Genomic DNA, 11,947 nt, shown 5'->3' with positions numbered 1-11,947 from the left:
ACTGTGATTGTGATGAAAAGCCGAGCTGCTACTGATCAGTGATCTGCTGGACTGAAGAAATTCACACTGGGTCTCTTTCATGAGCATCTTACATAACTCCCATGAGCCCTCAAGGTTACCATGTTCGAAAATTAAGTTCTTAGATGTGTTAGGACTTGAATTTGACTTTAATTAATCTTCCTGCATAAATAACTTACCACGAAAATGCTTTCAAGTTCAACTATTTATTTTTATACTGTGCACATAGAAAATATAAGTGTTCTAATAGTACATAAGGTTTTTAAAATGAGAACATCTTTGACCTGCTTTGATGTAATAAAGTACATTTACACTTACCATTTTAAGGTAATTTTCACTTTTATACACTACATATATTTCAACTATCTGTGCTTTCTAATCCACTACATTTTTTACTGCATTGTGCGAAATGTTCACGTTAATTTTTTTATAGTTTGAAAGTAATCAGTAATGAGAGAGACATTTTTCCATTTATCCAATAGAAGCGGGCAGGTAGCATTAGACTCTCCTCCTGCAGCGGCATCACTAGTGAAGAAAAACAAACATCTGAAATAGTTTCGAACACCCAGTCTGCATTAGGGAGTTGGCTACACTTTACAATTACAAGTACTTCCAGTACCTTTAAAAGATAGGACTTACGTAAACTCAAGTAGAGAGTTCATGTAGTACTTTTACTAGTACTTACTTTACTTCCCCCTTGCTCTACGTCCATTCTGCTTGGCAATGTTCAAATCCCTCAGTGAAACTTTTAGAACATCTATGGATCCGCATTCTCTATTAGCTATATTTGGCTAAACTATTATTGGCCACCAAAACGTGTACAATGTGGTGACCTTTGCTGCCTTGTTCCCCCTATTGGCCCGACATATAATACTTTTTAATTGGAAGAACCCAAAACCTCCATCCCATATTAGGTCGATCAGCGACATTATGTTTCATCTTAAATTGGAAAAGGTAGAATTCACTATGAGGGGGATCAAGGATAAGTTCTTATTTAATTTGATATTTTAACCATTTTCACATATTGGGACACCTCCTGAATAAAGTCCGACCTGGCCTAAACTGTACTAGCTGCAGGATTACAGCATACTGCTTTTACATACTTTTATATATATATATATATATATATATATATATATATATATATATAAATGTGTATATGTGGTGAACAACGTTGAAGCTGGTTGTTTATACTGTATATCTTTATTTTGATGGTCTTACGCTCACTGTATTTTACTATTATTATTTATTTTGAGTATGTGTCTCCGATTATTTGTTATGAAACTCTTTAATTAGATCCAGAGGAGCTGGGAGGATGAGGAGGGAATGGGGGGGATTTGTTATGTTAAATTATTCGACACGCTATTTGTACACATGCTTAACTGCAAAAAAAAAAGCCCACAGCAATAAGAACAATTCTTCTTCAGCTGAAAAGTGTGGAATCACAGTGTTGCTTCCCATCAAAATCGTATGAATGTATGAGAATAAACAAAACTGGGATCTACTATTATACAACATTGCTCTATAGCACTACTAGTGACCAAATAAATCCACAGGGCTCCTTTAAGTTTAAGATCAGGCATTTGAATGGTGTAGCTGTGCTTGCTGTGGGTTCCATTGACGGACGAAGAGCAAATTCGGGAATTCTTCCTGCTTCCTTCACTGAGAACAGGTTTATATCCCTGATTTATTGCTGAGAAAAGCGCTGAGTTAATATTCACTCGTGCAATTACATTTTCCACACTGAGAAGTTTTCAAAGAATATATCACGTTGAAGCTTTTATTTTTTTCAGCATGATGGATCATGAGCAAACCACCAGTCTGCTGTTTGATAAATATCAACTTTGGCCAGGATTTCATCAGGAACTAAAACACCTGAGACGAGAACTCGGTAACTGTAAAACTGATGTCAGGCCACGTCAGTGTTTCACCTCAGTCTTATTAAGCACTGGAGGAAAATAAAGAGGCACCAGATGATGGGGAAACTTTATGTCTATGTAATGTTTGTAATTTTATGTGACAGCCATAATGTCCTAGACAAATTTCCCTTGGGACAAATAAAGTGATATTAAATCTTAGACACAGTAAAATGTTTAAAATAACATGGACTGAAGCAAAGAGTCTAAAGAAAAATAAAGTCATTACTGTCCCGATATTGATGGCCTGAAAACTTTCAAAACCTCAAAATTCTAAAAATATATATGCTGTATTTTGTTCTTAAATTCTTAATGAATAAACCTTCACACTTTTTACATCTGCACCGTAGTAAATATGTTTTCAGAGGGACAAAAATTAAACCTGTGGCAAGAAGGGAAATACAATGTCATGTGATTCAAATTAAGATTAAGATTCAGGACAACATAATTAGTGTTTTGGGAATTTCTTTTTTATTCATTTAGGATAATGCATCTTTTTAAATTATTTTCCTCGATCAGACCAGGAACAATTATCGACGTACAAAAATATAAAGAGAATTATGAAGTGCCTCAATGCCACATATACAACAGGAGAATATTTTACAGTAACAAAATCAAGTGTTAGGAAACACAAAAAGTATCTCACACAAAACCACCATCGTGTTTGACTTGACACCCTCCAACTCTGTCTCAGGATTCTCTGACATTTCACAGACCATCAACACGTAGCGCAGCTCTCCATCCTCTCAGCAGCAGCTTTACTGCTCTGCACAAAGAGCCGTCTCCAGAACAAGGGCCTCATCTCGTCTCCTGGTGTCTCGCTCTTTGTTCTGCTATACTTACTGTTCCCTCATTTGAACCCAGTATGTGATGAACCACCTCAGATTCACAGCCTTCATGTCCTTTCGACTTTACACACTACTGGAGGGCTTTTCAAACTACGAAATGAAACAAGATCTCAAGCTCACGACCTCCGTTGAAAAATTGGGAATACACATTTGCAATGACATAAAACTGATACCTTAGAAAATTTGAGGTAAAATCCAAAGTCTCAATATTTGCCATGTTCAATAATCTAAATATATATATGTATATTTATATATATAAGACAGACACATAAGAACTCATCAAAACGCTCCATTAATAAAAAAAATCTATTTTACATCTTCAACAGGGAAAGCTAATCACTGCTCGACTTTTTACATGTTGGTGATACCAGAGGAAATTCATGCTTTTGAAACAACATCGAACACAAACGTCCCACAATAACAATTTGGTGGTATCTGAAAAACAAAGTCCAACACTCGGCTGCACCAGCAATTCATAAATCTAAAAGTTCATTTGGAGATTGAAATATCACTATGGCTGTGGCCTGAAATCTCCCACTCATTTCACTATATGTGGTCTTCTAGGGCTCAATATACTCTAGTGAGCTCATCAGAAGAAAAAAAAAGAACAAAATCATTGTCGCAATCCCACAATGTTTATTTTACAGTTAGTGTTGAAACTTTAAGGTAAAAAAATGAATGACAATCTTTAGTAGAAATAAACGTGTTTGTCTCAGTTTGTGATGAGCTGCTCCGCTCGTATTTACATCTGTACGACAGGTTGGGCTGTTGGTAGATGATGCTCAGTTAGTGACCATCAATTGTACACAATCTTTGGTCAATTGATGGTCACTAACTGTGCAATGTGCACAATATTGGGTATCAAAACCGTCACTAAACATTTGGACAGCACAACTAAATGGTGAGCTCACTATATAGCGCACTACGTAGTGTGATTTCAGACACAGCCTGTATTTAGAGGGGGTCGCATTAAACAAACAAGTAGAGTAAAGACTGGTTATTATTTAAAGGGCCACGTGTAAGTGACTGCATCGACTGACAGAGCTACTGTTTGGCACATTCATAGCATAAAAAAACTGAATGGTTGAAATGTCCCACATGACACGTGCTAAAAGTGTCAGGCTAATAAATGTTAGCATTATTGGATAGTTCATAACTCATATCAACTACATTCACAAAGTAGTTATGTTCAATTCATTGTTTGCTCCTCTGACGCTTAGCGTCTGACACTGCAGCGAGTTGTGATGCAACAGCGATGTAAGTAGCTGAGTTAATGAGCAGCTATTTTATCCACAAACTGCGTGACACATTTATGAAGAGCTGGTGCAATCCAGAACAATGTCAACCTTTCATTGAGAAGTGAAACAGTGACTTGTCGATTGTTTGTAGCATGAAACTTCCGGAGAAGTTGTAATGGAGAAGTAATCAGCGCCAGTTTAGTTCTGTAACCAGAGCTGGACAGAGAAGTGTCACTTCCCTCTGATTCTCACATGTTTTGCTTCATTATTGTCTGAGGGAAACCAGAACAAGTTATAATATCAAACAAACTGTTACATGGATCGAAAAGACAAAGTCATGAACTAATTCCCATTTGCCACCATTATCAGAGGCCATATTTGTTCAGTATTATCAATAATTCTGAAAATACAGATGATGTGGTCCTGCAATCACGAAGCAGATCAGTTGAGTTTTTGTAATTAAACTCTTAATAAATAAAACTGTTATCATGAGGATATATTTCCCATAAATGTTAACCTTGATTGTTGCTCTCCAGCTCTCCAGCTCTCCAGCTCTCCAGCGCCCCATTGAGACCACACAAGAACCAGTTTACTGAAAAAAAAAACTTAACTGTGACATTGTTTTAACCAAAGTATTCAAATTAAGTTAAGACCAAAAGTCCAGTGATCCAACACGGTTCAATATTTATCGAATTCTCAGACGTGAAACCAGGTTTTCGAGGCTTCAAACATCAAATCTTCTCCAGGCCTCATGTACACTGTGCTGTGATCGTGCTGTAGGATTAGACTTCAGTCTTCACTCTATACACATCCCTCTGGTTCGTGTGAATAATCCCAACACCTGCAGTGTGCAGATATTTCAACTGAGTGCTTGACCAAACCGAACAAGCTGTTGCTTAAATGTGTAGTTAAAACTGTGTAACTGTCTCATAGTGGGGACTTATTGCAGAGATAAACAGTCTTTGGTCCAATTTTTCAAACGCAGACCTGAAATTCTCCCCCTGCGATTCCACGTCCACGGAGAGGACTGGGATATATAGAAAACAAGTGCAATAAAGCCATATTAGCAAGCTCTGCATTGGTGTGACCGGAGTTTGCGCGAACTCCCACAACTCGTGTCATCTCGACTTTTCTCTACATATACAGACGTCTGCAATCTGATCATTAAAAACCGGAAAGCCACCAATTTGTCAGCTCTTGTATTAAATAAGACATTAACCATTCAAGTGCAGCTTTAAACTGCCAGGAGTCCCTTTCTAAAGACGGCCTCAGTAGAAAGTCTAAAGACACTCAGGTGAAATGTCACTGAAGGTTCCCAGAGTTTCCTCCATGGCACGTGAAAATGAACAGACCAGGGTTTGTAGGGCCTCCAGACAACACTTGAAGTATTTCCTTTTTCCAAATGGGCCCTCCCTCCATCCTCATCCTCTGAGAAAAAAACAATATGGTTGCCAGGTAGCCATCCCCCTGTATGGGCTGAGCTCTACAGGTCCTCGGTGTAGATGATACACGGACTAGTATCCTCGCTCGACTCCAGCTGCACCGTGGAGACAAACCAGCGGCGGGAACCCATGGCGTTGTAGTTGAGCGTGGTGCGGTAAGTGTTCTTGGCGTGTTTGGGGTAGATGATGGTGGTACTCTGGTAGCTGATGGGCCTCTGCCGCGGCTCCAGGTACACCTGGGACTTGTAGCTCCTCCACGTGCAGTTCTGCACCGCGACCACTGTCTCGCTGAAGGAGGTGGCCGTGGGAACGGGGGCGCAGTACACCTGGTCCCGGTAATGCTTGTCGGAGTCATACTTGACCTCAGAGATGCACCTGGAGAGGAGATGATCAACAGTTTAAGCACACATCTAAAAACTGATCACTAGGTGGCAGTGTTGAAAAGACAATGTTAAACACCAGATTGTAGCCACTGTTGCGTCTGTGTGTGTCCTCTTACTTGATTTCCTGCTCTGGTTTGGGGTTGACCTCGATGCTTTCCCCGAAGAACACGGGGTACATGCGACTCTTGGGGTCTGTTCCTGTGGAGTTCAGCAGCAGGTAGGGCAGCTGTGTAAAAGACACACAAGAGTCACAACCTCACTAAAACATCCAGGAACTGTGAGCAACCAGCCTGCCAACGTGTCCATTCAAAGAATTCCAGTAAAGGAAATCGCAGCAGGGTTGGGGGTTTGAGCAGAGCCAGAAGCCCTCCTCGATGCTCCAACCCCCAGGAGAACTCGACTTGTCCATCGCACAACTACAACAACACTTAGACGAGAACCACAGCAGTCAGGGCAGTACTTCCATTTGAATTCAGATAATTACACAGTGTGGCTCCAGCCAAATGAAGTGTAGCTGGTAAGTCACTTTCTCACAAGCTGTCACTGCAGTTCAGGCTGACTACAGACGTGTGACCCACAAACACAATGCTGAGTGTGTGTGTGTGTGTGTGTGTGGACTGAAAATAGGCTCACATATGTTGGAGCCTACAGAAGTTAGTGAAATGGGAAGTTTAAAATTTAAACTAAGAGCAGAGCAGCTAGCAGTCAGGCTTCGTGGAAACAATGCTGTTTGAAAATCATAACTAGCTAATATGGCGGTCTTCTGGGGACGTTAACCAAAGAAAAACAGCCTCTTATCACATTTGATGCCTCAGTCATATTTCTTCCTGGTTCTTGGGAATTATGATTTTTACGAAGTTTCATGTGTGATGGCTCTGTAGCTCATCTGATTGTGTCCGTTCTCATTATCCCACCTCTTAAAGCCATCAGAGCCTTTCAACTGCAATGACTTCCATTCAGCCTAACCAAAACCTTAACCTTATCCACACACAGACACACACACACACACACACACACACACACACACACACTCACACACTCACACACACACACACACAGTTTGATGATTTTTTGTATCCATAAAATACTTTTGGAAACACAACGTACTTCAAATTGTATTCACGCTGAAGCTTTCTAGTGCTACAAATAATAACTATTTTCAGTTAATCTGCAGATTATTTTCTCAATCAATCGATTAAATAACAATAATATATTAAGATAGATAGATAGATAGATAGATAGATAGATAGATAGATAGATAGATAGATAGATAGATAGATAGATAGATAGATAGGTAGATAGATAGATAGATAGATGACAGGCACGGATACTCACCACTATAATAACGAGGAGATAATTATTTTTACATGCACCCTTTCTAGACACCTTACAATATATCGTAAATAAACACATGAATAACTAAAGTAAAATCAAAAGGTATAAACAATTCATCGAAATTGAACTGTTGTAAACATATATTTAATTTATCATGGGAATCATATGAATTTTACACTTTAATATTGATATTGATAATTCATGATGTCTGTTCAGGATGGATAAAGTTAACCTCATCCTGTCAGATAAGCTAATGATGACACCAAGTATGTTCACTGTAGTCAAACTAACTGTATGAACAGTGTGTTGACCCTTGACCTCTCAGACCATCCCCTTCACAGCCATAAGGAGCTGCACCAATCAGAGCCACAGATCCTGTCTTTCACTGGGAGGCCAGGATGTGACTGGACGTTCTCTTTCTCAAGCACTGTCCGTCTGAAGCAAGTGACACCTCGACCACAACTCTCACATTACACACGAGAGACTGTCACATGCTGTGATCTGGCCGCTGTTAAGAGCACATGCCACTACAGGGGACGAGCAACAACAGGCCAAGGGCACAGCCGAGCGCTGTGTGAAGCTCGTCTTACCTACAGCCGACCCTCATCCCCACGCGCTCTGACTGCGCCTCACACGGCTACTGGTTTTGCCACGCGAGGTTGAAAAAAAAAGGGTCATATGCATGTGGCTCATTTCCTGCTGCTGGTTCCTCATGACCTGAAAATACTGCAGGAGAATGTGATTGTCCTCTGCTGCTCCAGCATTGAGAGCATCCCAGCTATTTCTCCACAGTGAGTCCTGGCCACTTCTGCAAAGCAAACACTCGCAAATGGAGCGGGGGTCACCTTCAGGCGCTGGATACCCCGGTACGCTCACAAAGCACAAACCCCCCTGGAGGCACATTTCTGCCCAGGAAAAATAGCCTGCAGCTGAGCAACCCACACAACATACAATGCACAATACAGAGTGGCTGAGAGAAACGCCAACTCAAACACTGCGACCGCTGGCTGCTGGAGGAGTCAGGCCCCCCACTTTACATTGTGAGTATTAATGTGAGAGCATCAGTATCACACAGGGAGGCAGATTTAGAAGAAAGTCATGAGATCTGTCTCCTGTTTGTCCTCCTGGTTAATCCACTGACATTTGAGCCACCTCCTTTGACTGGATGTGGTCTTAACCTTATCCAGCTCTGAAATGTTCAAGATTACACACTCACAGTTTTCATGCATCTATAGCCCCGATTGTAAATCTATTAACACAGTGAAATGTGAGTACAAGATTGATTATCGTGCATCTTTTAAACTTTGAACCAAGTTTCCGAACCGTCCATCTCAGTGTTTATCCCCGTTTAATTTGACAGGTCAACAAACACTTATGCAACAGCAGCCAGCCGCTCTAACAAGCCCCTGCACCTCAAAATAGGACTTGGGGATTGTTCTTAGGTGGGACACAAAAACAACACTAAAATAGATCTGGAGAGAGAACAACTTGAGCACACATGCTTCCCCTGCTCCTGCTGCCAGACCTGTTCCTGACATCTTGAAAAAAAAAACATTTATTTCCTGATGCAAAGGTTTGATTTTTCTTTTCAAGCACACAAGCCAGGACAGACAGGATTAGAAACACAAGCAGGAGCAGCTTGTCTCCGGACTGATCTTTAAAAAGGGAAGCCGCAGAGCAGAGGAGTCCTACTAATCTGAGCCTCCAGAGGATTAGAGGACCTCTCTGCCTCTCTTCATGAGTTTCAGGCTCCTGCAAACCGATGTCGTGCGACTCCCCCTATGGAGCGCCGCATTTCTGAGGCTTGCTTCAGACACTTTGAAAGCCACCCCGACCTGCGCAGACATGTTCTCAAGACTGTTTGAAACTGGGAGTGACCTGGAAATGACTTTCAATCGAAACCCTCTTGACATATGTGACACACAAGTCACTGCAGGGTGTGACATCATAATGCATTTGTCCATAGAAAATGCATCAATAAGCGTACATCTTTGTTTCTCTGAAAGATGTTCCAAAGAATTGTGTTATGGTATAATCTTTAAGTAAACAAGCAATAATGATACTAATATTGACTCAGGTGCACTGACTATTTGAACTTTTCTCCCCAGAAAAGTTAATGATGTGTGAAGCAGAGAACCATTTAAACTTTATCAGAAATAAAACAAGAAGTCAAAATGCTAGTGACTGGTCGCGCTGGTATCCAGTGAGATCTGAGCAGTAACTGGTTTGGGCTGACAGACACTGTAAGAGAATTATCATTAACACGAGGGACGTTTCATCATCACTGATAAATACTGAGACTACATAAACAGAACCAAGTGAATAGGATCCGTTTTTTCTCCACACACATGGAGAACTGAACTTTAAAAAATCAAGCAAGATTCTGGCCCCCAGATGTTGATGTATTTTTTGCTTTAAGCTATTTTTTTTTTAACTCAATAGCTGTGCAGTGTTCTATCTAATACTCTAACTTGGCTTTGATACTATTTCCAGTTTCTCATTTTGGGCCTTTTAATGTTTCACAGGATGCAGAAGTTTTAGGCAACAAACTACAATGTTTCTGACAAAAGCTAGTGATTATGACTTTTAAACGTCAGTACTCAAGTTAATCTTCAGGTGGAGGAACCAGAGACAAAATTATGAAATACAAATGCTGCAGGTCCCATATATAACCCCGGGGGTTTGCCGATCAATGAGAGGGGTCAGAACAGGATTGACGAGGAAATGAAACATGTTGTAACTTACAAATCTGAGTTTTCTTACAAGTATGGTTTTTATAGTGATCATATTTTTTCGAGGGTCACAAACAATAATAGGGTTTCACAGATCACACAGACCTGCTCATGCTGGCTTATTCCAAGGTTTATTGAGCTAAGAGCCAGACTTACCATCTAGAAGTTCCCCACTGATTATAACCAAGAAGAAGAAGCATAACCCAAACTTCTTAATCTGAGTCCTCCATTGACAGAGTAATAAAACTGCCTGGGGAGCGCCATCTGATAACATGCTAAACATGTGTTTCCACCCTGTAGGTGAGGAGAAAGAAACCCGATCACAGTCTTACACACCTCCACTCACATTCCCGCTATTGACTGAAATAAAAAGTGCTATATAACTTTCCTTTTAATTTTGAACCCCTGGAATTCGGTCCTGGGAGTCTCTGGACCCCATGTTTGGAGACCTGCAGCTGGGCCTGATCAACCCACTGACCCCTATGACACAATGTATTTAGAGGGTCCAGCTGATGCACCAGATTGAAAAAACAGGAAAGAAGAAGACGTTTTATTGGACTATTGAGGGACCAGTGGCATCTTCAGAATTTGAGAGAGAGAGAGAGAGAGAGAGAGAGAGAGAGAGAGAGAGAGAGAGAGAGAGAGAGCTTCCAGATGTTGGTTGAAATCAGTTTCTGTCCAAACACTATAACAGTCTCACATTGTCAGTGTCTCAAACAGCAGCGTCACTGAACCTTTTTTCATCCTTTGATTGACTTTGTCACTGAAGCCCCTCTCAGTAAAATCATTTTGGATACACAACAGACCCGCAGCTGTCTGATCAGCACACTTTCCAACCATGAAGCAAATAAGTGAAGTGTTTCTCACCAGTTTCCCCTCTCTGCTCTCCTTCCGATAACATCCATGGTGGCTCTCCTCGGGCGTCGTGCAGCTGCTGGAGCGCGACTCGATCAGACCCGGGGACAGCGAGCAGAAGGGCGGACTGGGGCTCGGGGGCAGTCCCGAATCCGGGCTGTCGAGCAGCCCCTCTCGGTTTTTTCCTTTCAGGCTATCATCCATCGCTTGTAGGTGGAGGTGCCCCACCATATCTGGGACGGCTCGGTTAAAAAGTCAGAGCCCAGGCGGAGACGCACGGATAGAGTTTTTCCCTTGAAGAGCTGCGGGCTGCCCCTGCGCGCTCCTGCGTCGGAAAGAAACAATCCGGGTCGAGCTGCAGATGACTTCTGAAAGCAGAGAAGAGAGGGAAACATCAGGAAATGTTTTTTAACCATCATCCAGACACCGACTGTAGACTAGAACCCACAGAGTGACACTAACTCAGCCTTAACGTCTCCTCAAACTTTACTGTACCTGTGCGTCGCGGAGTATCCAACTGTAATTCCAAAGGATATATCCAACAGGCGTGACAAATCCACTTTAAAAACACCTCAAAGTTGTCACGAAGTTAAGTTTCAACTACTCTTGAAGTCAAAATGAAACAAAATGTGATAGAAGCCGCGCAGAAACCAAAAGTTGACCATGCGTCTGGCACAGATCTGGATGAGAGCTCCTCTGCTCTGCTCTGCTCTGACTGTGTGACTGTGTGTGAGTGAGAGTGTGTGCGCACTGTACACGTGTGTGTGTGCGTGTGTGTGTGTCTGTGTGTGTGTGTGTGTGTGTGTGTGTGTGTGTGTGTGTGTGTGTGTGTGTGTGTGTGTGTGTGTGTGTGTATGTGTGTGTGTGCTCTCAGTGCTCCCTCTTACTGCTCCTGCCCTGCCAGGTTTTTTTTTTTCTGCACCTGGATCCAGTCCAGCCCCCGTGATCTGGATCACTTCCATGTACAACCGACAGGGGAGAACACGTCGTCCTCTCCTCCTGCTGCACAGCACAGTTTTATTGAGGGTGTTTATGGTCAGAAACTCCGTTCAAATGTCCTTCAGCAACTTATCCACTTCTGCTTATAGATAAAGCTCCACATTTAGTGATGGCTATGATCATAATAACTCATCGATTACTTTTATATCACCGTCCATAGTGAAAATATAACACTTAGCCA

General features: G+C 41.7%; 1 protein-coding gene across 1 annotated transcript; it reads right to left on the bottom strand.

Annotated features, from left to right (window-relative positions):
* Positions 1–2,382: 2,382 nt before the first annotated feature.
* On the bottom strand, positions 2,383–11,608 carry rflna (refilin A). Its single transcript, XM_053421329.1, has 4 exons — positions 11,263–11,608; positions 10,780–11,135; positions 5,962–6,071; positions 2,383–5,837 (listed from the first exon to the last, which is right to left on the bottom strand). The coding sequence occupies exons 2-4, from the start codon at positions 10,996–10,998 to the stop codon at positions 5,504–5,506; spliced, it is 663 nt and encodes a 220-aa protein (XP_053277304.1). The 5' UTR covers positions 10,999–11,135; positions 11,263–11,608; the 3' UTR covers positions 2,383–5,503.
* Positions 11,609–11,947: the final 339 nt, after the last annotated feature.

The sequence above is a fragment of the Pleuronectes platessa genome, chromosome 4 (assembly GCF_947347685.1).
Source record: "Pleuronectes platessa chromosome 4, fPlePla1.1, whole genome shotgun sequence".
Classification (NCBI taxonomy): Eukaryota; Metazoa; Chordata; class Actinopteri; order Pleuronectiformes; family Pleuronectidae; genus Pleuronectes; species Pleuronectes platessa.
The sequence above is the reverse complement of the archived record's forward strand: the minus strand, read 5'-3'. Positions and strand labels throughout refer to the sequence as shown.